Source organism: Pinus tabuliformis, chromosome 7 (assembly GCF_031772625.1).
Source record: "Pinus tabuliformis cultivar Carrire ecotype Pingquan chromosome 7, CPIR1, whole genome shotgun sequence".
NCBI classification, from domain to species: domain Eukaryota; kingdom Viridiplantae; phylum Streptophyta; class Pinopsida; order Pinales; family Pinaceae; genus Pinus; species Pinus tabuliformis.
This window is the reverse complement of record NC_142293.1, coordinates 1,754,994,083-1,755,021,455: the sequence shown is the minus strand read 5'-3', so window position 1 is coordinate 1,755,021,455 and position 27,373 is coordinate 1,754,994,083. Positions and strand designations below refer to the sequence as shown.

General features: G+C 37.5%; 1 protein-coding gene and 1 pseudogene across 1 annotated transcript; one reads left to right on the top strand and one right to left on the bottom strand.

Annotated features, from left to right (window-relative positions):
- Positions 1 to 16,015: 16,015 nt before the first annotated feature.
- Positions 16,016 to 16,390, bottom strand: LOC149255371 (histone H2A.1 pseudogene; annotated as a pseudogene).
- An 8,458-nt stretch (positions 16,391 to 24,848) lies between these two features.
- On the top strand, positions 24,849 to 26,216 carry LOC149255370 (uncharacterized). The gene is made up of 2 exons (XM_089457215.1): positions 24,849 to 25,664; positions 25,765 to 26,216. The coding sequence occupies exons 1-2, from the start codon at positions 24,881 to 24,883 to the stop codon at positions 25,944 to 25,946; spliced, it is 966 nt and encodes a 321-aa protein (XP_089313341.1). The 5' UTR covers positions 24,849 to 24,880; the 3' UTR covers positions 25,947 to 26,216.
- The last annotated feature ends 1,157 nt before the right edge of the window (positions 26,217 to 27,373 follow it).

The window sequence follows — 27,373 nt, the reverse complement described above, 5'->3', positions numbered from 1 at the left end:
TACTGCAAAGTCACACTGCTTTTAGATTTATCAGACTTCTGGTTAAAAATGGAGAATCCCTGGAGTTTACGAATCAAAGTTTGAATTTTAGGGGGTTCAATAATAGATCGGTCTGATATATTCGAATATGTAGCAGTGGTGGATACTCGAGCGACTTCAAATTCCGGGTTTAACCGTGTTGGAGAAGTCGAGGGAGTTGATGAGGGTGTATTACTCTCAGAATGGTATTTGGATATTGCCTTAGGTGCCATTCATAGTTCGTGCCCTCCTTCTAGCGCCAAAATAAGTTGAGGGCCCCGAAATCGGGTCAACAACAAGGGGGATACCCACCTGGTCGGGAACCTGGTTGGCAGCTCCGTGCCCGTTTGGTGTAGCGCGTCCGACTGGGGATGACGGGACCAACTTCCCGTTCTAAGGGGTGTGTGTGCGTGTAGAAAATAGTGATGTGTGTGTGTGTAGAAAATGATAGTAGAAAATCTGTAATTATTCCTTAACTAATCTAATTCTAAATTCTGAAATGACTTTATACTACTTTAATCTAACAAAAACAATACATCTAGTCTACACTAACCTGGGACAGAATTTTTCCATTATGCAATCTAGAAAGATTTCACAGAATAACTGGTAATGAAGATTATTCAGCTATTATGAGAATATAAATCAATTAAGATGAACCATCTTGCATAAAAAGTTAAGCAAAACGGTTGTGAACAGCATATTGCATAATCAGCTATTCATGTATTAAGCACAAATCAATGACTCCACCGTACAAAAGTGCCAAATGGTAGTCCACTCATTCATACATTAACATATAAATAACATCAGCTGTATATTACTCTAAGAATGCAAGCAGAAACTAGTCAAGAGATAAAAGTACCATTTATGACTGATTTTAAACTTACAGACCTTAAGCAATAATGATCTACTTCTACTTTCTTCTAATGCCTACTAAGAGTACAGAAGTGCAACATCAGTAGCAGGTATTAAAATGCAAACATAAATAAATCTTGATCCGTCCATTCATCAAAAACCCCCTCCGAGGGTACAAAAGTGCATGTTCTGAGGACAAGTTTTTTGACAAAATTTCTGACCCTTCTCCAATGCAACGAGAAGGGTTAAATACTAGTAACCGACTAATTTTACTTTACACAAATTCAGGGAACGACTTCAAATGACCGCCCTTTTACTAAAAACAAATTTATTTCTAAACACTGAATCTAATTTCTAACCGTTTCTGTATCTGCTCCTTAGTGTTGTAAGCAATGCGTTGTTCGCCCTGAAAGAGTCAGCTGGTTGTCCTTTTCTTTTGTTCGAGCTTGAAAATTAGAAACAACAAGCGCTGGCACCTCTTTCTGTTAGATTAGAAGATATTTTCGAAAACCTTTCTCTAGCTGGGTGTATTCTCTGTGCGCACACTTAGTACAACCCAGTTTCTTTTCGAACTGATTTTGCTGTTGCTATTTCGGTTTCCGGTCGTGCGAATGACTCAATGAGTTAGAAGTCGTGCTGTATGGACAATCCCCTATTTAGAGAATTGTTTCCGTTCTTTGTTCCAGGCTTTTCTGGAGCGTCTTTCTCCTCTTGCGCTTCTTTCTCTGCTTTACCAAGTCTGAGCTTCAGGATCTTTTGTAAACACGCTGCTTTTGTGTGCCTTTGACTCTGAGTCTCGGACAGTCTATTTTCATCAGTGCCTGTTGGGCGATACTTTGGAATCCGCGGTTCTACTGCATGCGTCATCCAATTGCGGAGGCATCTTCTCTCTGTTGTCTTATTGGCGCTCTTCCCTTCTCCTTAGATGTTTCCTGCATATAGATTTATATCAGTTGCATGTCTTGTAGTTTACGCAAAGAAGAAGGGAAATGACGAAAAGATCGACATGAAAGCATTAAATTCTAATGAATGCGAAATTAATGACATTCATCATAACTTGACTCTTCGATAAATGCGATGCAATCATTTCTAGATATTCAAGCATGCGGTCATTAATTTCCCTTAAGGCGCCCTTTCAAATTTGGATCTACCGTGTATGTCGAAGAGTTCTTGCGATGAGTCTTTTCTGCGATTGGTATTGTAGTATCGATGGTTGCGACGTTATTTAAGTGTTAATGTAGATCGCAGATATCGCAGATCGCTAACATCGAAGATCGCAACATCGCAAGGTTTTCACTTTGTCATTTTGTGCTGCTCGTGTGACATTGCGACGTGCGACGTCGCATATCGGCCGTCGACGTTTCTTTAGGTTCTCCTTTTTCGTAAATGCTCTTAACACGTGCGATGCGATGGGTTCTCGCGTCGCTCCTTTTTAGTGTATTTATGCGCTTTGGGCAAGCGCTCCTTTTTCCGTTGTGACGCGATATAGCTTTTAGGGAGTTGATACAAAATATTTTTTAAACAAAAATATTTTTTGGATTTTGGCTAAGGGTCCCCCTTTGCTTGATGTTATTACTAATATCAAACTAAGAGGGGGGTTGTTGGTGACCACAACACCTCCTGGGGCTGGTCTCATGACCCAGAGTTTTAGGGATCCTAATGGCAGTTACCATTTGTCGCAACTTTGGACTTACCTAACTTGTCGCGCCTAACGAACGATCCCATTAACTATCTTTGGTTTTGGCCGCCAATGCCGAATAAGTTGCCCAGTGACATTACCAAGTTCGAAGGTAAATGAGGAGAGGACCCGTCGAACCATGTGATGACTTACCACCTCTGGTGTGCGTCTAACTCCATCACAGATGATTCAATCCATCTTAGGCTTTTCCAGCGCACTCTAATTGGTCTCGCGGCGAAGTGGTACATTGAGTTACCGCGAGGCACTTTTTATAATTTTATTCAGTTAGCTACATCGTTTTTAACTCATTTTCAGTTTCCAGTCCGATATGACAATGGCACGGAATTGTTAACTTCGCTAAAACAATCGACATCCACTTACATTTCAGATCATATTCATGAGTGGAGACATCGACGTCGTTTAGTGAAGGTATGTATTCTGGATCAGATCTTGGCTGAGTGGTTTGTAAAATCTTTGTTTCCAAAGATCACTGAAGATGTTGCTAAAGCCGGAGTTGTTACTAAGGAGAAAGTCATTGCTCAAGCACAGTACCTTGACTTGGTATATACTCAGTCAGGTACGTTACACGAAAAAATCCCCGATCTTCCCAAGCAAAATCAAATCGCTGCAGCTCCTTCGGGATCCCATACCGCTGATGGTATGACTGGCATGGTTAACACTAAAAGTAAGAAGAAGTCTTCCAAGAATTCTTCTCCTATCATACCCTTGCCTGATTCCCCAACAGGAGATTTTTCTGCAGAAATTTTCGCCGATATTCACGTTCTAGAGTCATCTACAGCCAAATCAAAATCTGGTGGGAAGAAGAAAGGAAAGAAGAAGAATAAAATGGACAAAAGTTCAAAGGAGAAACCTAAAAAGGCGGAATCTAATGATGAAAAGTGCAAACCTCGTTATCCTTGTCTCATTTGTGACGATGAACATTTTACAAGAGACTGCCCTCATCGTTCAGAGGTTGCAAAGATTGTCAAGGGTTCCCAAACTCCTGTTGTTTTGAAGGATCCTTTTTCGGATCAAGACAACAAGATGATAGGTTCATCCTCTAGTGCCAATGAAGAACCCATACTGATGATGTCCCGTGTTAGGATTGCGACTCGATCGCAAGATTATGGTAGTAAGAGTCCTGTTGATGGTAAAGAAGTAGAATCTTCTCATTCTAATCCATCAACCTCAGCTCCTGGTTCCGATCCACTACAGATCAAGAAACCTAATCCAGACTTGGTAATCAAACCGCCCGACAAGGGTATACTTTGAAAGTCAGCTTTCAATCAACATGCGAGATCGGCTCAGAATTATAACATTGTTGAGGATTTAGTTGTTTCACCCTGAGCAATGTCGGCTTTGGAAGTGCTGCAATCATGCCCAACACAACGTAAATTACTTTTGTCGGCTATAGGAGCTGTTGATGTTCAGGACCCGAACCTAATAATTTTCGATCTAGAAAATAGTACACCGCGTTTGCCTCATCAAATGGCTTTCCAGATTCCAGTGATAGTCAAAAACAGGCCTATCCATCAGACTGTAATTGATGAGGGAGCCTCAACGTGTATTATGTCGATACAGTGTTGGAGATCGCTTGGTTCTCCTTCACTAAATCAATCCCCGATGATTCTAAAGGCCTTTGATGGCCGTGGGTTTCATCCTTTTGGCATTCTACAGGATTTGCCTATAGGGGTTGAAGGAAAAACTGTTAGTCTTGATGTGGAGGTGGTTGATGCCCCTCTAGACTACAACCTTCTCTTGGGTCGAAGTTGGTCTTACGCTATGGCAGTGGTCGTTTCATCGGTCTTTCGAGTAATAAAATTTCCACACAATGGAAAGATCGTAACAATAGACCAGCTGGCTTACTTTTCATCCGACCCAGCCTCTTCGGAGAGTATTCAGCATGTTGGAAAAACGACTATCCCATATAATGATGTTGGAGTAGGATTAGTTAAAGATGTCGGTTTACTGGGAACTTTTCATTTTCCTCCAATCAACGCATCATCTTCATTTGCAACTATTCATATGATCACATTAGACACCATTATTTATGATGATCCTTGGATCGTCCCTTCTGAATCTGAGATAGACTCATTTGGTAATTCCATGCCCTTGAGTCCATATGAAATTGCCTATGAAGCCGTGCAGTCGTTTGCCGACGTGTGTTCAACCAAAAATGACTTAATGAATATGGTCCGTGAGGAATCATTTTTCACATCAACCTCGAATTTAACTACGTTTTCTGAACTTGTTCACTCTAATGAGAAAATTCGTGAAATCCTATGTGTAGATGATTTACCATGGGAAGATCTCCATCACAGATCTTCGTTTTTACCTGAGGATGATCGTTTTGAAAATGATTTCTCATCAATTTTTACAACTGAATATGTCAAGGAACCTCAGAATCCAATGAAACACCTCGATTCAGAGTTAAACTTGGGAAACATCTCTCGAACTATTCCTATTGACATTTCGGTTAAGCTTGGAATTGTTGAGAACATTCATATAGGTGCCTCATGTACAGATGACGAAATTCAATTATATAAGGCCCTATTTCAAGAATTTTGTGACGTGTTTGCCTGGTCCTATGAGGAAATGTCAGGGATTGATCCCGCGATTGTTGTTCATGAGATCAATACTTACCCGGACGCTAAACCCATCCGACAACGTTTGCGTTAGATTCACCCACGAAAAGCTGCTGCAATTAAAGAAGAAGTTGAAAAACTGTTGAAAGCAGGTTTCATTTATCCGATCCCGTTAACGGATTAGGTATCGAATATTGTTCCGATTAACAAAAAGCAGGGAACAATAAGAATATGTATCAATTATAGGGACATTAATCGAGCCTGTCCAAAGGAAAATTACCGAAGTCCCTATATCAATCAAATCATTGATGATTGTGCCGGCAGCGAAATATTCTCCTTTATGGACAATTTTTCTGGATACGATCAAATCAACATTCTACCTGCCGATCAACCAAAAACGGCCTTCATTTGTCCATGGGGGACATTTGCTTATTGCAAATTACCTTTTGGGCTTAATAATGCCAGAGCAACTTTTCAAAGGGCGATGTCTTATGCGTTTCATGACATCAAGCACATTGTGCAACCCTATCTCGATGATTTTCCTGCTCATTCATTACATCGAGCTGATCACCTCATCCATTTACGAGCAATATTTATGAGGTGTATTATCGTATTCAGTTGAGCCCACACAAATGTGTCTTCTGTATAGAAATGGGTCGATTGTTGGGGTTTGTAGTTTCGAAAGCCGGCATTCGTGTTGATCCCTCGAAGGTCAAAGCTATCATCAAATTGCCCCCTCCTTCGAGTCTTCGCCAACTCCAAAGTTTGCAAGGGAAAGCAAACTTTTTACGACGATTCATTCCTAACTACGCTGAGGTTACAAAGGGTTTTACCCGGTTGTTGAAGAAAAACACTCAATTCTATTGGGATGAGATAGCTCAGAAATCTTTTGATGCACTCAAACACACGTTGACCCATGCACCATTGTTACATCCTCCCAACTACAACCAGGATTACTTCTTGTATCTCGTCGCTTCTCATTCTACCATTGGAATGGTCTTAGTTCAGGAAGATGAATCAGGAACTGAACATGTGATATATTACCTTAGTCGAAAATTAAATCCAACTGAGCTAAAATACTCACATGTGGAGAAATTGGCATTGGCAGTCGTCCAAGCTGTCCAACATTTTCGTCACTACATTCTACTACGTAAAACTACGGTAATTTCGGATTGCAACCCTAGATCTACATTTTGACCAAGAAATTGCTAGGGGGCAAGTACTCTAAATGGATCGTTATCCTGCAAGAGTTCGACTTAGAATTTGAGAAATCTAAGTCTAAGAAATCTTTAGTTTTTGCGGAGTTAATGTGTGACTTCCTGCGTGCTGACACGGAAACTGTGGCGGAGGAGCCCATTGCAGATGAATCCTTGTTTCTAATCAGCACTTTAGATCCGTGGTATGGGGATATCATCGTTTATCTCTAGACCCAATCCTTTCGGCTCAAAATTTCAAGGTCAGAACATCGGAAAATTCGTTTCCAGTCCCAACAATTCAGAATTATTGGAGATACTCTTTATCGCCATGGGGCGGACTCTGTTTTTCGACGTTGCTTAACTCACGAGGAAGCTGAAAGGGTTCTAAATAACTGTCACTGTGGAGCGTGTGGCGGTCATATGTCTGGGTTTGCCACAGCCCAAAAGATATTGCGCACTGGCTACTTCTGGCTGTCTTTATTTAAAGATTGTATTATGGCGGTCCGAAAATGCCACAACTGCCAGATTTTTGATTGTAAGATGCGCGCTCCACCTGCTCCTCTCCACCCTATAATTGCCATTGTTTCTTTTGCCAAATGGGATATTGACTTTATTACATGTAACCCTCACTCGGCCGGGGGGCATGCATATATCATCCTTGAAGTATATTATTTTACTAAGTGGGCCGAGGCGATGCCTAAATTCGAGGTAGACGGCAAGACAACTGCAATTTTCATGTTCAATCATATAATTGCTAGGTTTAGTGTCCCGCAAGTGATAATCACTGATCATGGGCGTCATTTTCGAAACGTTATGATGACCAAACTTACAGGCCAGCTTGGTTTATGTCATGATAGTTCAACCCCTTATTATCCACAAGCGAATGGTCTGGTTGAGTCCATCAACAAAGTTTTAGTTATCATGATCCGATGAATCATTGGGATTCATCTATCGAATTAGCACAACATGCTATTTTCAGCGCTTTGGGCGTAGCGAACTTCAGTAAAAACATCAACAGGGTTCACTCCTTTCCAACTAGTCTATGGTTTGGAAGCCATATTACCCATTGAATGTGAAATCTCGTCACTGCAAATGGCCATCGAGTTACTTCCAGCCACTTCCGAAGAGGAAAAGAGTTTTTTATACTTGGCTCAATTAGATGAGAATCGACGTGATGCTGCATTGGCGATCGAGACTCACGCAAAACGGATGAAAGCTCAGTATGATCGAAATGTGACCCCTCGAAATTTTTCAGAAGGAGATCTAGTCTTAGTATATGATCAAGCTAATGATAAATTAGGCGCTGGAAAATTCGTTCCTATGTGCCATGGTCCCTATGTTGTCAAGCGAAAACTAGCCAAAGGGGCTTATGAATTGGTAGACTTTGATGGGGACTCTTTGGGTAAACCCAGAAATGGCCTTTACTTGAAGAGGTATTATGCTTAAAAGAATGGGTATGGAGATTTTTAGTTAGGATAGTTTTTCTTTCTAGCTGGTGTGTTAGCTTAAACAATGTGCTTAGATTAGAGAGTGTTTTTTTGTCATTATTCCTGCTTATCTTGGTTTTACTCTTGATATTGCAGATGTCGATGCCTCTCCAAACATACATTGGTTTCGCTGATGGTGCTTGTCGTAATACACGGAACATCTCTTCCGCAGCTTGGGTTATCTATTCACCCTCTGACGAGTTAGTATCTATGCATGGGGTAAGCCTCGGTCAAACAACGAACAACATTGTTGAGTACAGTGCAGTGGTTGAGTTATTGTCTGAATCTATTTCATTTAGGATTCGGAGTTTGATAGTGAGGTTAGATTCTAAACTCGTTGTATTACAGCTCAATAGAGTGTATGCCATTAGAAATCCAGTGTTATTAAGATTATTTTTTAGAGTGCATCTCTTGGAATGTGAATTTGATTACATTGAATATCAGCATATTTTGAGATCTTTAAATACATTAGCAGATGCAATTGCTTCTCGAATGTTAAATAGACATTTGCAATAATCATACATGTAAATTTAAAATCATTCCATAACATGATTAACAAGATAAGCCGGTAATATTGATATATATATAGGAGTGTGTCAAAAATACATCGTCCTCGATCATATGTTGAAAAACACCTTATGATCGGAAAAAATGATAAGTACAAAAAACAAAAATGTCACATGTGCCCACAATAGGCGATCATCCTATCACTGGTGATGATTTCTATAAGAAACCACTGCACGGGCCACCTTGCAAAGGAACCTCCTAAAAGGTCCCGGGACTCCAATCACATAGTACTGAAGTCGACGAGGAATGTCGTCTATAGTGGTCTCAGGAATATATCATGTCAAGCGCTCGAGATGACCCTCCAACTCGACCAAAACCTCTGCTAACTCGTCCTGTGGGGCTGGCGCAGGTGCAACTGGTTTCCTCCTCTCGAGAGGCCAAAGAGCGGCTGGTCGCTGTGGACCCACATCTGCATTTTAAAAATTTTTACTATCCGTTTTGAGACGATGGAAAAATAAAAAATAAAAAATTAAATAGGAAAAATGTTGGAAAGGATTTTACCTGACTCGTCCCACTGCTCTCTTGGTGGAAGAACCATGTCTAGGTCACCACGAAAATCTATCCCAGCGTAAGGAAAGTCCTGAATGGAAAATACCTGCTTTTCCAGCCATTGGAAATACTCAGGTTTGAAGCGAGCAACCTTTGTCCTCTCGTCCAGGTGACGGGCCATGACTGCAACCCATCGCATTAGTTTGGGCTCTCGAGGAAGCCCAGCTCCAATAGTAAGGTGTTGTGGGATCAGCATAGGAACCCTCTCCAGGCCAAAACTCACGACCAAAGCCCCTTAACCAAAGGTCTTTAGTCGTCCGTTCTTGGCCCTAGTCAGTTGGCCTTTCACATTAGCCAACACGGCATCGCACCAGTTGAAGATGGTGCCTCGAAAGCAATCAACTGCCATACGCATCTGGGATCTGGTGGCAATATGTAATGCGGCAACTCCGCAAAGTCTGGTGACAGTGAATGCAATCACCATGAGCTCAGGACGGGATATCGTCTTTATGTCTATCCCTTTGTCTCTAGCCTGGCTGTTGCAGTACTCTAGCCAGAGGCTATCGACAGACTGGCCACTTGGCCTAGTCCCATGCAGAGTTAAGTCTTCGCCTCTCTTAGGAAAACCAGTCAAGAAATAAATGTCCGCCGGCTCGATTTCGAGCTGGTGGCCGCCAATGAAGAAGCACTGGTCCTGTATGCTCCATCTGTCAACCAGCCACTCTAAGAAATCCACCTGAGCCCTCATGCCAGGAATGGCCCAGAATTTGTACAATCCGCACACCCTCAAAGCATCAAGTGAAGGCTGATGATTCCATGCGGCAGCATCCACGTCCTCATGCTCTCGTTCATGCCAATCTAACATGATGTACTCTCTGCATCAAGTATAAAGATTAATTAAATTGCTAGAAAATATTTTTATTGGTCAATTTTTAAGAATTTTTGGGTTCAAAACCCTTGTGGCGGGGTACGCACCCTCCGAGTTAGACACAGTGCATGGGACCGCACTTTGTCTACACGGAAGGTGCGGACCCCGAGCTTTTTCCTAATGGAGAAAAAGTCGGGGTCCGCAGGCCCGCAATGGTAAACCTGTGGGCCCCCACGCGCGGGTTTTGCGCCTAAAAACCCTCCCAAAAATAAAATGAAGGACTAAAACAAAAAACTAAACGGTTGAAAATGAAGAGTAGGATGATGTGGATTACCTGGAGAAGACGGCGCTCGATTCCGACGGTTGGATTTTCCGCAATCTTCACGAGAAGTTTTCTGAGCAAAAGCACTATTTTCTCACCCAAACTCAAACGGTAAAAATGAATTGACAAAGGCCCTTTTTATAAGTTTTTTGAGTAAATAAATTGCAAATTTGTTTATGTTTCACTTTGAAAAGGTATTTTGCAACATTTTTATCCATTTCAAACAGGTATGAGTAATGTTTGTGTTTTTGTGGAGAATAAAGGATTATTCAGGCGAAATCTACCATTTTCGACAGAAAAACATGTAGAGTCATCTTTAAGCTCTTTTCTGACTCCTAAAACATGAAAAGATTGCCGAGTGTTTCTTTTAAACTCGTTAAAATGGAATTAAAAGACAGTCCCCTTACAGCTCTTTTCCGATCGTAAAAACATGAAAAGATTGCTGGATTTTTGTCATTTCAAATTCGATATTGGTTATAAAATGACGTGTCATTGATCGCTTTTTTACTTTTTCGGGTCAAAGGCACTAATGACGAAAAGTACTCCTTGGTCGTAAAAGATCAAGCGGTTCTCTCAAGTATTATTTTATACTTTTTTCGGGCTTGGGAGACACAAATTTACGAAAAGGGTCAACCCTGGAGTCTTCTTAAGTTTTTTCAGACTCTCTAAAATTGAAAAACGCCGAGTTTCTCCTATACTGGACTCGTTAAAATTTTACAGTAAAGGACCTGTTCAATTACAAACAGGAACGGACCACTCCTTCTTAGGGTTCGAATTTAAACTAAGTTGGACTGATCCGAAGGATGAGCTTATAATCAAGCAAATGTTATCCTCCTCAAGCTTGTCAAAAATAAAGAGGTACTCGCCAGAAATGGTGGGGGAAAAGAGAGAAAAATGAGCCTGTTTGTCATACTTTGTAACCGCTCCTGAACACGACACTTTTATTCACCTGGGTTGGGAAATCCTTTGCCTAACAGTTGACCAAACCACATTGAAAGTCTTTAGCCGGTTTCTGGGTATTAACTTTGGGTCAATTGTCACCAATCCATCTGTCGTGTTGTTATGTGTTCAAGAGGTCACTGCCAATAAGCCATTCATCCACAAAATATCTGTCATCCATCTTGACCATCCCTGAGTCAGTCCTTGCAACTAAATTTCTTCAACTTGATCTATGATTTCATGTTGTGGCCTTGCCTACGACAGATCGCTTTCTATCGACATCAGCTCATTATCTAGAAAGATGATCTAGGAATCGTCAGTACCTTGAGATCTGCATGCATCAATGGTAGGTTTCTCGCCTTTAACGATAGTTTACATCATTGAATTTCGATCAAAGGATTCTGTGACATGCTCGACATCAACACATTTATTCGCATCTCATGAATTGTACTGGGTACTTTGAGAGCCATTGACATCACTGGTGGTTTCTCTCACACTTGTTAACAATTTACATCATTGACTGGTAATCAAGTGGTTTCTACCATGTTCGACATCAACACATTCATTCGCATGGATAGAATCGTACTGTTTCGGGGAGTAGAAATGAAGACCCTGGATCTAGTTTCCACAATCCAGGCTGCGAGGAATTTTATATTCATTATATAATGGACTATTCATAAACAGATGGCTGCGTCCATAATGTGTCCACATGAGTCTATACTTGTGATATTTTACAAGATCATTCTTGTATCAGAGCAGTAGTTAGTTTTTCTAGTCAATTTTGATCTGAGCATGGGAATGCCTACCTCAGCGATGATATGATCTCATATATATATTTTGCATTGAATGTTTTTACAGGTTCCAACCGGGTTCTCCATAAGATGATCCTCGAAATGATAAAGTACTTCACTCTTCCTAAATGATAGGAAATCCTCATCTACTACAGACTTCGCACTTTAGGGGGCAATCTGTTACACAAAAATATCGTCATCATGATTATTTGCAGTCACTATAGGTCTATCATCACTTGTACTATCCTCCTAAGCAAGTCTCAGACCTCAGCTCTTCAAATCAAGCTTTGGAAATGAGAGAAAGACATTAAAAATCAATGTGACTCTGGTTCCACACTTTCTCTCATGGTCACCTGCGGTCCCGCACCTTCTGTGTACAAAAACTACGGACCTGCCCGCTCTGTCCCTAACGGTGTAGGTGCGGACCCCTGCGAAAGTCACAAGGCGCAAGTTTTATCTTAAAAAACTCACTTTGGGTTAATTCTAGAGGTTTCTAGAAGGAATTTTGACGTGGATTGTTCACTCTGAGGTGGTTCATGCATCCCAAAAGAGAAGGAGCTAATCCCTTGAGGAGAGGAGCTATCCCTTTGAAGGAGGGCTTTATCCCTTTGAAGGAGAACCTAGTAACCTCCCTCCATTGCACTATAAATACAGGCATTGGGCTGGTTGCTAGGAAGGTTAGAAGCTGAACATTTTTTAGGGTAAATGCTGGTGAATTCAAGACTTCCTAGTTGAGCTTAAGAGGAGAGATCACACATCTTTTTGGCTTCATTGGGGAGTGAGTGAAACTTGTCAAAGTAGAGGAGACTTCTTGCTAGACCCAGGGAGGAGCTTGTACAGCGTCAAGGCAAAGGTTGTAAAGTTCTTCATCTTTTGAATTAATACAATCAAACTCATTTTTCTCAACAAGTATCTTATGTTATTTGTTTCATGGACTCCTTTACTTTCATGTTAAATATGTTTTATGCAATTGGCTTTTTAGGTGCTATTTAATTTGTTTGCCTTGTTTGTGTTTGCAGATTTGCGAAAAGGAGCTCATTCGGATCGAAGGAGCTAGGGCATCCACAAGCTAGCGTTGGACCTAAGGTATGCCCTAAAAAAACTTGTTTGCTATTTTTCATAAAAGCATATTTAGAGAAAGATAGTGTCTGGTTGGTTTGCTTGTCATTAGGTCTTGTTTAGATTCTAGGAAGGTCTATCTTGTCCGCAAGATCGACTTATTCCGTGTGACAATGGTCCTTTCCGTTCTTGTCATGGACTTCCATCCACCACTATTGTGGCTCTTGTTATAAACTCGTTTCTTTAATCTACCACTGTTCTAGCTCTCGTTATAAACTCGCTACTTTTAAACAAATTGGTTAGTTTTCTCTCACGGCCATTAGCCATTTGGACATAGAGTTTATGCGATATGTATATATTCCTAAGCGTAAGTTGCATTTTCTTTAACTTCATGATATTTAGTTGCATCTGTTGACAGTAAATGTTTACTTGTCTAAGTCTTGTTTACAGTGGATATGAATCTTAGTGAAGACATTTATCGAACTCTATATATAATGTTTATTTCAAGACTGATAAATTCCTTTTCTTTTATACTAGAAAGGAAGAGGGTTTCGACCTGTCTATACTATTCCTACTTTCTTTTGACTATTTAGAAAAGGAGTTCTCAATTTAGTTGGTTATAAAACCTCATCTTTCTTCTTTGTAGTTTTATAACGAATTTCTTTAAACAACATTATTCACACACAACCATGATTTTTATTTATTCATGGACCCCACATCATATAATGAAAATATATATATATATATTAGCTCCACGACTTAGATACAAAATTTGAAGTGTGAGGACAAGGTGGACCCACTTCATCGACCCACCAATAGTTGGGGGTCCAAGCCCTTATACAAAGTGTTTTCCCTCGATCCAGTGTCGATGGCTATATATATATATACACGTGGCTTACCTCCTGCCCCCATCGGGTACTTACACACACCGACCATTCCATTGATATCTCGGTCAAGTTATACATGTACTGGGGTCATTTTAATTACATTGATTAATTTTAAAATGAATCCAAATGATTGATTAATTGTGCCGCTCGGACCAAAGAGGATCCCCTTCCCAGTCTCATTAAGAGCAAACTGGAAGAGGCTATGTCTGAAGCAGGTGTCAAAGAAATTACGGTTGAGTTTCTGGATAGCCAAATCGAGCACATATCACAACAGATACAACACATAAAGGTATTTCCAGCTATACATATTTGTTAACTACCTGTGATTTAATTTCTGATGCTATTCTTTCATCATTTATTCATGTTTCGTTCATTTATTCCAGGATCCGCAAAAACCTGATGCCAATCTGAATTCATTGGTCGTGAAAATTAATAAGTCCTTCTCCGAGAGGATGACGCCTTTGGCTCCAAAGTCTAGCTGGGTGCGTATTACAGCTCCACTAAAATTACTCACTTTCAAATATTTTCTTATTAGCTAGGATGGATAAGTTTGTGTGAAATATTATTAACTTTATGTATATTCTTTTAACGGTGCGGTTTAGATAGCTAAACTATGGCCTCCCAAGGGTGAAATTGGTCAAATAAGGACAATGGCTATTCATCTCTCGGAAATACTCGGGAAGTTACAACCGTCGTATTTTGCCGGTCTTCTAATTGTCGCACACGTTTTGCGAAGATTTAAAGATATAAAAGATACTGGTGTTGAGTGTATGGAAGTTATAAAAGACATAAACATGTTGGCCAAATTTCTCATTAGCCTGAAAAGTAAATTCTCTCGATCAAATAAAGGAATGGCGGGGATAATCCAAGAATCGAGAGAAGTCATCCTGCACGGCTCCATTTTGTGTTGTACTATCCTGGAGTCCTCCTTGATTTCCCAGTGAGTATATTCTAAATATTTCATATCTCCCACTTGCTACATGGATGGCATCTACTTTATATATATATATATATATATATATATATATATACACACACACCAGGATAACATTATCAAAGCAGATTGTTTAAAGAGGGTTAAGATTTCAAGTAATTAACTTACAGGTTTTTCAATGCAAAAGCAAACAAGGATTAGTTGGCTAAGCTTAAAGGAGAAGTGGTTCGTGCTTACAATCAACGAAAGGGGGGATTGTCTTCTGAAATTCTTAAAGACGTACAGTACTTGGCCGATAGAGAACGTGTCATATGGCCTCGGGATATGCAAGATATGATGCAAGATCTCTATCCCTACCATGCGGGTAAGCTATCGTATCTGCCAATCATATTTAGTGAAATTAATTAATTGTTTTCTCCAAATATCGAGATCTTATATGATGTGATTTTTTAATGCGTTGATATTATTGCAATTGACATTGATGTGCAATTGAACAAAGCTATTGAACTCCTTGAATGGAAAAGTTAAACAAAGACAGTAGCAGTTATCATGCATGGCATTCCTGGAATGGGTAAAACTACTTTGATTGATGCTATGTTTTCAAAAAAATTCCAACAGAACTATACTTCCACAAATATTTGTAAATATTCCAAAATCAGACTCTATGAGGATAAAGGGTCATCATCGTCTACTATCACAACCTTGCAAACAACCATTAGAGATGATCTAGTGGATGATGATGACCAGAGAGTAGCAGTTATCAGGGCCTTTGATGATGGACAGCGAAAAATTGGCAATATCTTAAAGAAAAAGTCTGTTTTCCTTTATATCGACAATGTTTTGAATGAGGAACGTCTTGACCAACTTTTTCCCTTATGGTCCACTTTGGACCAGCCAAAGAAACTCAGGTTACTCATAACTGCACATGACAAAGGTATTGGTACTCTTTTAGGACACCACATGTCGTGTAAATTCCATGAGGTGCTACCTCTTTCCTCTTCAGAAGCAAAGAAACTTATAAAAAAGCATATGGATACACAAAAAATAGAGAATAGTGTAATAGATGACATACTAGAAAATGCTAAGGGAGTGCTGTTAATTTTGAAAGTAATAGGACAATTTTTTGGAGCAGAAGATGACAAGAAGGAAGCTTATCACATATTCAAAGAGGAGCGTGAAAACTGGAGTGGTCAAATATTCGATCGACTCGAACCCAAACAATCACTTTTCTTATGAACCTAAACGATTATTGATTCAACGTTTTCAATTAATTTGAAGAAGCCAAAGGGTGATACACCATTTGTTTTTAATTAATTCGAAGAACCCAAAGGGTGATGAATTTTTCACTTCTTGGGAGACTTTGGCGCAGAAGCCTTCTCTGATTTCTCGGCAGTCTTCTTCAGGACGAGAACATGATGAATGCTTGGCAGAACTCCGCCACTGGCGATGGTCAATTTGCCCAAAAGTTTCCCCAGTTCGTCGTCGTTTCTCACCGCTAGCTGAATGTGGCGGGGTATGATTCTGGTCTTCTTGTTGTCACGAGCAGCGTTTCCGACCAATTCCAACACTTCGGCTGAAAGATATTCGAGGACAACGGTAACGTAGACGGCTACGCCACTTCCAACCCGCTTCGCATAGCGCCCCTTCTTGAGATACCTGCCACTTCCAACCCGCTTCGCATAGCGCCCCTTCTTGAGATACCTGGCAATTCTTCCCATGGTATTTTCCCATAGTATCAACCTATGTTATTTTTATTCATTTTTCGAGGGAAAACAATAAAATAAAGCTTCTAGAGAATCAATCAACCCTATAGAAGGGGATAGGATCCTAACAGTGGGATCATTTAGATTTTGTCTATATTATTGTGTTTTGTTCAGAATTTGGCATGACTAGTTCAAAGTTGATCCCAAGATGAAAGCCCCTCAGTGACATCTATGTGGTGGATCCATTCAGGATTCACAAGTGGGCTTTAATGTCTTGCTTTTCTTAAGTTGAGTAGCCATGCATGCCATCTCCAGGGGTTCCAATATTATTGTATGGGCATGTGTTATTTTCTTTAGCTAATAATATATATAAGTGATTCATTTCTAGATCCCATCTGTGTTCTTATTCTTGTTGAAGGTTTACTTTAATCATAACACTGAGGTATGCTAGATCTCCTAAAATTTCTAAAGTTTGGGATATTACAGTGGTATCAAAGTTGTGCATCATGTCAACCTGAGAGTGTTTTTATTATAGATCGAGGGTCAGGAGATACTAGTATTTGGCGATTCTTCATAATCACCCTCACCAGTAACTCACCCAATTTCGGTGGTTTTCTATAACTACACTAGTTGGCTGAATAATTTTAACTACAAGAGATTATTTGTTGGAGTTAACCCTTCTTGTGGGAGATCGAAGAAACTAATCTTCTCAAGAGGCCAAAATTTGTCCGTAGTAGAGGGTTCGTGTTGTGCAACGAAAGGGATTCTCATTTGGTAAGCAAGGATCGAATCATAGATCTCACCCAAATATGAATCGAGGAGAAGTCAAGTTTAATAAGAGAAAACTTTTGTCATGTAGGATGAAAGCCACTATTCTAATTATAAAGGTTGTGAATCAAGGGTTTATACTTATATTCAACATTTGAGGGATGAGGAGACCAACAAACTGTGAGTGCAACCACCCACCAAAATTTTGAAGTTCGAACATAATTTGTTGAAGAGTATAATTCACAATCAAGAGTGTTGACATTGCATTGTGGATGCAGGAGCGATGAATTGTGAACCCTAACGATATCCTTGAGGAGGACGGTTGAGCATGGTTGGTTGTGCACCATCAAGGTATCCAATTGAGATTATGCAACAAATTTCATCTAAATAATGGAGTTGACGTATTATATTCATATGTTTTTGATGGTTATGGCTTTACATTAAATGGTGGGGTGTTAAAAGAGTTGGGCATATATATTTTATTTTTTATCGTATTTGGATACCGGGCCCATAGTAGCTCAAATTTATACGAGCTATTTGGTAGAGGAATAACATGTCGAACCAATTCTGAATGTGCAACTAAGAAGCATTTTTTAGACGGCATGGTCATGGGTAAAATGATCGGGAATGGATAGCTCACAAGAACTAAGCCATCGACTAGAGTTGTGGGCATAGTAATTAGGTAAGAAGGGGTCAACAATAAAGAGTGGGCATAATGTGCTGGTAAACCACACAACTGCTAAGTTAATTTCAATGGATCCATCACTGATAATCATTGTGGGTTGACTACCATAGTGACCATATGCTTCAAATTTAATTACACCTTGCTTGACACAGCCATTCAAAAATATATATGAAGGCCAAGTTCATTCATTCTTTTATAGAAAGAACAATATAAGACAAAGAAAACACGCAGGATCGATTTTTTATCCCCTGAATCGATCTAAGTCAACCAGAAGCAACATAGATCAAATCACCTAGAAGTTGTTGAGAATTTTCACAAAAAGAAGGTCACATTATGGTTAACAACATCTTTTAGATAGATGATGCCTGCAAAAGGATCAATATAAAGGTGAGGAATGCAATACAAATACCAAGAGTAGAGGTTCGGTGTATTGGGTGTGTGAGATAGAGTCAAGAACTTGACCTCATGAGCACGTTGATCACAAGTGACAGCACTCAGCTATGAGGTGATCATATTGGAATTAGGCAGCATGAGTCCACACAGTCATGGAACGCTGGAGGTAGGGGACAAAAAGACCATTGTAATTATCCTCACAAACGACTCATCCAATAGGGCTTGGTTGCATTAAAAGATAGACCATTAGCTGGAAACGGTTGACCATTTGTGGTAACCATAAATTAAAGTTTTATGCCCTTGAAATTTTTATGTATATGTGCTCCAAAATTAATATACATCCTCCGTAGTAAAAAAGTATTTCATGGAATCGCCATATCATTGGTTACTTAAAATGATACTTCTTTGGCCATAATAAAATAATAAAATAAAGAAATGGCATGCCTTTGTCATGTTATGGATAGACCAAGATGTAGCATTAGAGCTCTAGGAGTAAATCTACAACCATCAAATTTGGAGGAAAAATAACATAGGTGTTTAATTTCTTTATGGAGGCTAAATATTTATCATTTGCTTAGTATAGATTGATTTCTCATAAGGATGTTATATTATCTCCATAAAATTGATCTGCTCCTATTATATTTGAGTGGTATTACCACATAGGAGATCCAGATCAAGGTTATTATTGCAAGAGAACAATTTATTATTATTTCTACAAGGGTTTATTATCTCTACTCAAAGGAGGTAAATACCATGGGCATATTCTATCCACTTTAACCATATCCAAAAAAAAGGAATATTACAATATAGAACTACAATTGTCATGAAAATCTCCATTTCTAAGGCCCGTTAATTGATAGGACCGTTCCCTACTTATCACTAATTCCTTAGACACTCATGGATGGTCATCAACTGGTAGAAAATGGTTGAGATCAATTGCATAGGGGCCTTTTGGTTTATGTTCAATGAGTAGGTAGGCATAGTTAGGATTTGTACCAAAGTACCTCTCCCTCATCAAGGATTGTGAACTATACTAGGGGGTGCGTATCACCTCCCATGTTAATACCATCATGAGTTTTGGGAAAGATGCAATACTCGTAGTTTTACTAGATTCTTACCACTACAACCTTCATAATTATTAAACGTTGAAGTAGGAAACCAATGGGGTGATGATTGATTTGATGTGATATGACCCATAGACCCTACCTAGATTAGAATTTGATCTGAATTACATATAATTGGGAAAATGTTAGAAAATGTTGCGGAGGAATAGTGAGGCACCATGCCTAAGTTGACATGGAAAGTTCCATGGGGTCCTGAAAATGTCCACATGGATACCACAAACAGACCCATCATGATGTGGACCTATATATTGTTGATGTGGTAGTGCCACAAGGATTGAACATGGATGCCATGTGGTAGTATTATGACGACATGAACATCATGTAATGATGATGTGATAGTTCCACATGGGCTAGATAAGAGCCATGTGGAAATTCAATGCTAATGTGGCCTTAAAGCGTGAAATTTTTCTGACAACATCTTCATAATAGACCTTGGAGGTTGATCCAATTCATTAATAATAACTCCCATGGCTTGAGAAGCTTCCATGGGTGGGAGGGGGTGTTACCATTCTCACAAAATTTGTACAAGTTCTTGTAGTCATGTCATGATTCCTTGGGTGAAACCACATTTGGTCATGGGTGTTGAATATGCCGATGTATGAGGGGATGTTTCTATTAGCCAATTCTTGAACCTTGGGTCACCCATGTGCATGAACATATTTTGCTCCTAATATGGATAAAATTGGATCATAGGGAGAAGAGAAGTGTTTTAATTAATTGTAATGACTACATGGAAGTTTTGTTTTGTTTGTTACTAGTGGTCTTTTGTTGTGTCCATACTCATCATCAATTTTACAACTATTTAATTGCTACATGCATTATGAACAAATCAAAGCTAATATTCCTACAATAAATTTTGTGACTTTGACATAATAATGGGCTCCCAAACATAGAGATTTAGGGAAAAAAAAGTTCTAATAAAAAAGTTGAGTTATGAAGTCGAAAGGAAAATAAGGATAGATGTTATACTAGTGTTGATATGTTTTAACCAAATAAATAATAATATGTATAGACATGAGTAATGGACTAGGTTTTTAAACTACAAATATATATGTATAAAAAGTAAGAAAACTTCTAGTAAAAATCACATCATAAGAGTTTTGTCTACGCGTTTCAAACCATCCAACGTGGTCCATCATGAGGACAAGAGATCTTGACATCAAGTCAAATAGATGAAGAGAAAAGGTCTTAGTCGTTATAACGGTTTGATTTTACTAAATAAATAAAATTTTCATATAAAGAAAACGGTTAGATTTGACTAAATAAAAAATATTTTAATATAAAGAAATAATTGTTAGAATATAATTGTTAATAGTGAAATATGAAAAATAATTAATCAAAGGAAACTTTTAATGAAGTGAATATCTAAAAATAAAAATAAAAATTTTATTAAGTCAAACCTAAATAATCAAAACAATAAAACAATTAATAAAATCAATATAATAATATAATAAAATAAAAATAATATTTGGATCAAACTTAAATAATCAAAACAATTAATTCTAAAAACGTAAAAATAAATAAAAATAATAAATGGTCAAACATAAATAAAATATTTGGGTCAAACCTAAATAATCTAAACACTAAAATAAAAATAATATTTAGGTCAAACTTAAATAATCTCATCGTGATGATGAATCATGATGTTGAACCACTCTTGTTGGTTGAAACTCATGATCCAAAAATTTATATTATGTGATTTCTAGTGAAAAACTTTGCTTAACTTAAAAGTAATAAATGATCACACTTAAAAAATAAAAGTAAAAAAATTAAAAATAAAATTAAATAAATAAGTAAAAATAAAAATAAATAAATAATAATAATAATTAAATCAATCAATCAATCCATAATAAAAAATCATTTATTTATTTATTAGTAGTCAAAATTAAAATGCAAATAAATATATAACTTGAGAAGAAATGGAAAGGATCCAACAGCTCCTAATTTTCCAACCATCATCTCTATTCATTGTTTTCCCTCCTTTCAATCTCTATAGCTTCCCTAAACTTACGATGATGGAAATGATATATCTTAGCAATGAGTGAGGCGTCCTCAATGCAGATGTTCTGTTTTTTTCCTTTCTGCATGTTTTTCTAATGCTGAGGAGCGGGTCCTTCCATATTCGATGTTTTCAACATGGTCCTAAAGCCTCTTATTTATTGAATGGCTAGTTTCACCAACATAGGGTGTTCCACATGAACAAGGGATTACATAAACACCTTTCATATTCTTAGGGTTCACCGGGTATTTTACATATCTTACGAAACTTTGAATAGTGTTAAGGGGCCTAAAGGTTGAGGGAACCTTGTGCTTTCTTATGATCCTTGCAATCTTGTGAGTGGTCCCTCGTATAAAATGAATGTGTACCCGAGAAAATTGATGAATGGGCTGTTTTTTAATCATAGAACCCTTGCCAATTTTAAGGAAATCCCTAAGACATTGGAGTTTATTATACCCATTATTTTTTTAAAACATTGAAGAGATGGGTTTTCTCATCTTAAAAATGAATTTCATCAAAAACTTTGAACGCACGAGTGGCTAAAGTGTTGAGAACACCCAACTTTTTAGCAGGGAAACGATGGGACTTAGCGTGAAGATACTCCTCCAAGTGAGTTTTCTTCCGAAAGACCTTGTGTGAGAATGATCCATCATCCTTTTTTGAAATAAGGACATCAGGAAAAGGAAGGCTCCCATTTATTTCATATTCCATAGTAAGCATTATGGAGTTAGATTGATTATTGAGATGATGGAGAAAGAGATCCAACTTATCTTGGCCATGAGGTCAGATGACGTAGGTGTCATCGACAAATCTCTTCCAAAGATTTGCTTTGTATTAAACTCAGGACAAATCCTTCAATTCAAAGTCCTCCCTAAACAAATCAGCTACAACACGGGAAGGAGGAAATCCCATGGCAACAACACACTTTTGTTCATAGAATTCCCCTTCAAAGCTTAAGAAAGTAAAGGTAATACAAATCTCAACCAATTTAGCAGTATCACAATCCGTGATATGGTTCATGACCTTAGTGACCTCATTAATGGGGATATTAGTGTAAAGGGAGACCACTTTGAAACTCACAAGAAAATGCCCAAGCTCAAATATTATACCCTTTAACTCATTGACAAACGATGAAGAGTCTTTGGCAAAGGACTTTGTAAGGTCAAGAAGGGGTTTTAGCTTTTGGGCTAAATACTATGCGAGAAGATAGGTTGGCCCTCCTAAAGTGTTCACAATGGGTCTCAGGGGAGTCCCCTCCTTATGTATCTTGGGAAGACCATAGATGCTCGGAGTGATAGGGTTACTCTCGATGATTTTATACCTCAAGGAGCTAATAGTACTACTCGAGTTTATAGCTATAGCCACTTTTTTAGAGATCTTTAAGGGATTATTATTGATTTTTTTGTAGCTTACACTATTACAAAGGTGTTCAAACACTTTTCTCCAATAATCTTCCTTATCTAAGATAACCACAATTCCACCATTGTCTCCTTTGGGAATAACATTGTCCTTGTTATTATTCAAAGATTTGAGAACATCGAATTGAAGCTTCCTAATGGTGCTCTTAGGGGTCTTTTCCTTTCTAAGGACAAATACACATTCTTGTCTCATGATATCCTTAGTGTTGTCATGGAAAACCCCTAATCCAAATTAGATGTCATAAATAATCTCATCAACTAGTAGCAAAGGAAAAATTTAATCATTTCTCAGAAGACCACTGAAGACAAGAGGATCAAAAAAGAAGACAGAAGATACGAGGATGAAAAGAGAAGGTAGAAAGATTAACCACCCTATTATTACACGAAAAAAGGATAAAACTTATTATCATTATTAATATTAGTACTGTGGAATTAAGGCTTCTGTGATCCATATCAAGTTCTGAGAAGATTTTTTAGTGTAAATCACATTAGAATGCTTTTGTCGACGTGTTTCGAACCAATGAGTGCAGTTCATCGTCATGACAAGTTGAAGAATTAGATCGTGGCTGCATGATAAATAGATAGAGCACAACATCCAATGCCTAAATTTGACTAGGCAATGACTATATTGACCTAAGCAATCAGACTCCTTAATGACTATATTTGACTCGAAAATAGCTAAATGGATTCGAAAGGGATAGGGATAGGAAAAAAAAATTGGCTAAATATTAAGTGAGATGGTTATATGCCTATTTAAATAAGGTAATGTGAATATAGGAATTAATTAGACTTATATAAAGGTTATATAAATAAATACTAAGTTAGTTGATTTAAGAATTAGTTTAATAACTATTCTATATAAATCAAAATGAATCATTAATTAAATATTATGTAATTTAAATGTAAGATAGACTCGATTTAAAAGGGTTAATATTAAGCCCATATGTAATTAATAGTTAATTAAACTTTAGTTTAATATAACGTAATGAATTTAATTAACATGAATCAAAATAAAATTTATTAAAATTAATATAATTAGATATTTGATGTTATTTTAGAATTATATAATTAAGTATCTAGTTAATTAATTGTAAGTTAGTTTTAATTTTATTTAATTTAAAATGGGTTAATGTTAAATAAACATATAACAATTAACCATTTTTAAACCTATTATTAGATCTCATTGATAAAACTCTCAAAGTCAACCTAAACTATAAACCTAAAACTATCTAGAGATTATAATAGGAATAATCGGTTAAATTGATAACTTATTAAGATAGAAACTCCTCAACAAAAGTAATAAATTTAATGTAATTCCTATTTTCAAAAATTTAATATACCCTTTTTTTTAATGTTTTTTTTTTTAAAGTCAAATGTGTAATTTTTTATTTTTTTTTAAGTTAAATGGTAAAGTTTTTGAATTCAAAATTTATTTTATATTTAAATATAATTAAAATATAAAAATAAAGTTGATTCCGTTTGAATTTAAAATATTCTAAATTTAAATATATCTAAAATAATATTTTAAAAATATATTAAAAAATTATTTTTTTTAATGTTAAGAAGTGTAAATCTAAAATTGATAACCTCATCTTAAGATTTTTATTATTGTATTTTTTAATTGTAATATGAATAATTTTGGCATGTTTACAATAATATGGGTGAGTATGGGCAGGTAGAGAGTAATTGGTTGGAATTTGACGATTGATTTATTATTTTTTTATGAAATCCTGCAAAGTAGATTGGGGATTCCCTCAATATTCTGAATAGGACAAACATGCGAATAGTCAATTTTCTTTTGACCCCTCCCCGGAATATGAAAATCTGCCGAAGAACATGCTTCAATAATTTTTTATTTTATTTAAATATAGATGAGTATGGAATTTGACCATTAATTTATTATTTTTCTATGAGATGGGGAAGCGTGCCTCAATAATTTTTTTTTTGTTTAAATATGATTGAAAAGCCTCCTTAGTATAAATTAGGGATTAGGGATGGACTTTTCATGGTGAACATCTGCATCGTTTAGTCTTTGTCTTGAGGTGACAATCTGCATCGTTTCGTCTTTGTCTTGAGCTGAGGAGTGCTGTTATAGGGTTTGTAGCTCTCATTACAAATATGGATTCAGCATTTGACAGTGTGTTCACATATATGGATTCGGGATTCGACGGATTTTTCTTTATCATGGTAGGTAGTGTTGGAGCTGTTTTAGCTTTTGGTTTCTATTGTTCCTTCTGTTTCCTCTTAAGAAAGCTAAAGCCTTTGTGCAAGGCCGAGGAATTACCTGGCCCCGGCAAGTACTCCCCTCCAGAGTTGGAAGATCTGTTGGACACAAATCCTTCACCATCCACGTTCTTGGAAAACGACATTCTCACCATTCCTCCTCCCCCTTCGTATGAAGATGTACACAGATACTTGGGCGGCCACCCTCCTACCCGCTGTTCTTATAATAATCTGTACAACTTCCAACAGAAACCCTTAGGCTCAAACGGAATTGCAGAACCTCATTTAAGAAGGGTTCCTTGTGTCCTCCCTCCTCCTCCTGTTTCCCCTCCCACTTGTCCCGGAGATGATGTGGCATATGACTGGCGGCTAGGCTGCTGGGTCCCCGCTCCTCCTCTCCGTTGTAATGAAGAAATGTACAATTTGGTAGAGAAACCCTTAGGCTCAAGGACAATTGCAGAACCCCAGTCAGTCCCGTGTTATCCCCGCATTGACATGGCGAGGCAAGGATTTTGGCCTGGTCAGGACATTTACAATGGCTTTAACCCAATGGGTACACTTCATATGGACGAAACGTATTCTCCGAATGCTTTACCAAGTTGCAGGGACGGATCGTCGGCATTTACTCAACCTGCGCAGCGCGAAGCCGTGAACGAATCGCTGGGTGGCGGAGCAACAGGTAAATAACTAGGGTTTAGTTTTCCCTCCTTTTTCATTATTGTTTTGACCTAATGGTTTACCGTTTCTCATCGTTTCTTTTGGTTTCTTCTCCAACGCAGAATGTGATTCCGTTCATGTGAATGGTATAAACCAATCAATTTACGAGCTTGGAAATCAAGGGTCTGTCATAGATCCTGTCACAGATCCTGTCTCTTTTGCTGAAATTCTAAAGTGCAAAATTCTGAAGTGTTTGCAGCAAGAATCCTTGCGCTCGTTGCAGAACAGAATGGGAAAACCATAGCTACATCCTCCAACGTTGCTTTGGAGGTGTTCTAGTTTTTGTTTCATACAGATCGGACATGATAATCGTACTGCAGTTCTGACAGAGCCTTCTTTAAATGCTTTTTATTAGAGAGGTTGAATCCTGTTATATATGTCTAAATGCGAAAAATATAATCGGTTATATTGAGAATTGAGTGTGGGTAGCATACAAGAATATATGGGATGAACCCTGTGATCTTGCTAGATGGATTGTATCTTTTAGATATATGTAGGATGTTTTGTATGCTGAACTGGACAGCATGAAGTTATTTAAAGTATTGGTTATGCTTGAGTTTTTTCAATCAGAGAGATTAACATGGTATGAACTATGATGATCATGACAATTAAATTTCTGTTTTTTTATAATGGGGATTTTTTTTATAATGGGGATGTTTGGGAGTTGATTTGATTTTTATTTGATTATATTTTTTTGTTTTTTTTTTTATATTAGTAAAGGGGTGTAGAATATTTTTATTTTTAAAATTAAATGGATATTTTGTATCTTTTAAATTATATGTGTTTAATGAATTATATAGTTATATATCAAAAATTTTGAGAATTTGTTTTGATTTTGTTAATATTAGTTTTTAAAAATTTTGATAGTACAATTTATATTGTATTTCATCTTTTATCTTATTCTATAACCTCTGTTTCTTTAATCTTTTGTTTCTTTCATCCACTATCCAAAATACAAGATTATGTTTCCAAGAACAATGATAGGAGTGTTCTCCTTAATCATTTTTCTGATGTTCCTTAGAATTTCCCCACAAAATATTACAACCCTTACAAGTGTCACGATGCTTTTCATCAAGTTGGTTACTATGGGACTATTGAAACTATTGTATACTTTGCATCTCTGTATATCTAGATCTGAATGTGTTCCAAACCTAGCTATTTTGCAGTTATCAATACTCCCCACAGGACAATGCTCTTTGCTTTACTATGTGTGCCTTGTCCCCCTTCCCACCAAAATTGGAAGAATTTACCTAGTTCTTTGACTATATAAGCACAACATCCACATTTCATTTAGGTAATTCTATGACTATATAGTCACAACATCCACATTTTCTTCACCATAAAAAATACCCTAAAGATTGCCAACAGATACAAAAATATTTTTCAAATCACATCTTATAATATTTTGATTATCTTTGTTTTTCTTTCTTCTTTTTCTTTTTTTCGGTAGATTTTAGTGTTCTTCTAGGCAGGTAAAGCTAATAAAGCTATTTCTTTGATCAAATTTTAAATAAATTACCCATTCTTTTTCAAATTTTAAATAAATTACCCACTTTTTAAATTAAATCAGTGCAAGATTTCTTGTTAATAATAAAATAAAAAAATGTACATAGATACCAAAGAGCCATTAAGAACTCAAGATGACTTATCTAGGAGCTCTAGCCTCCTACT

Coding starts and splice junctions, on each gene's coding strand:
- LOC149255370 (XM_089457215.1), top strand. CDS start 24,881: ATGGATTCAGCATTTGACAGTGTGTTCACATATATGGATTCGGGATTC. Junction 25,665..25,764: donor GCTGGGTGGCGGAGCAACAG/GTAAATAACTAG, acceptor TCTCCAACGCAG/AATGTGATTCCGTTCATGTG.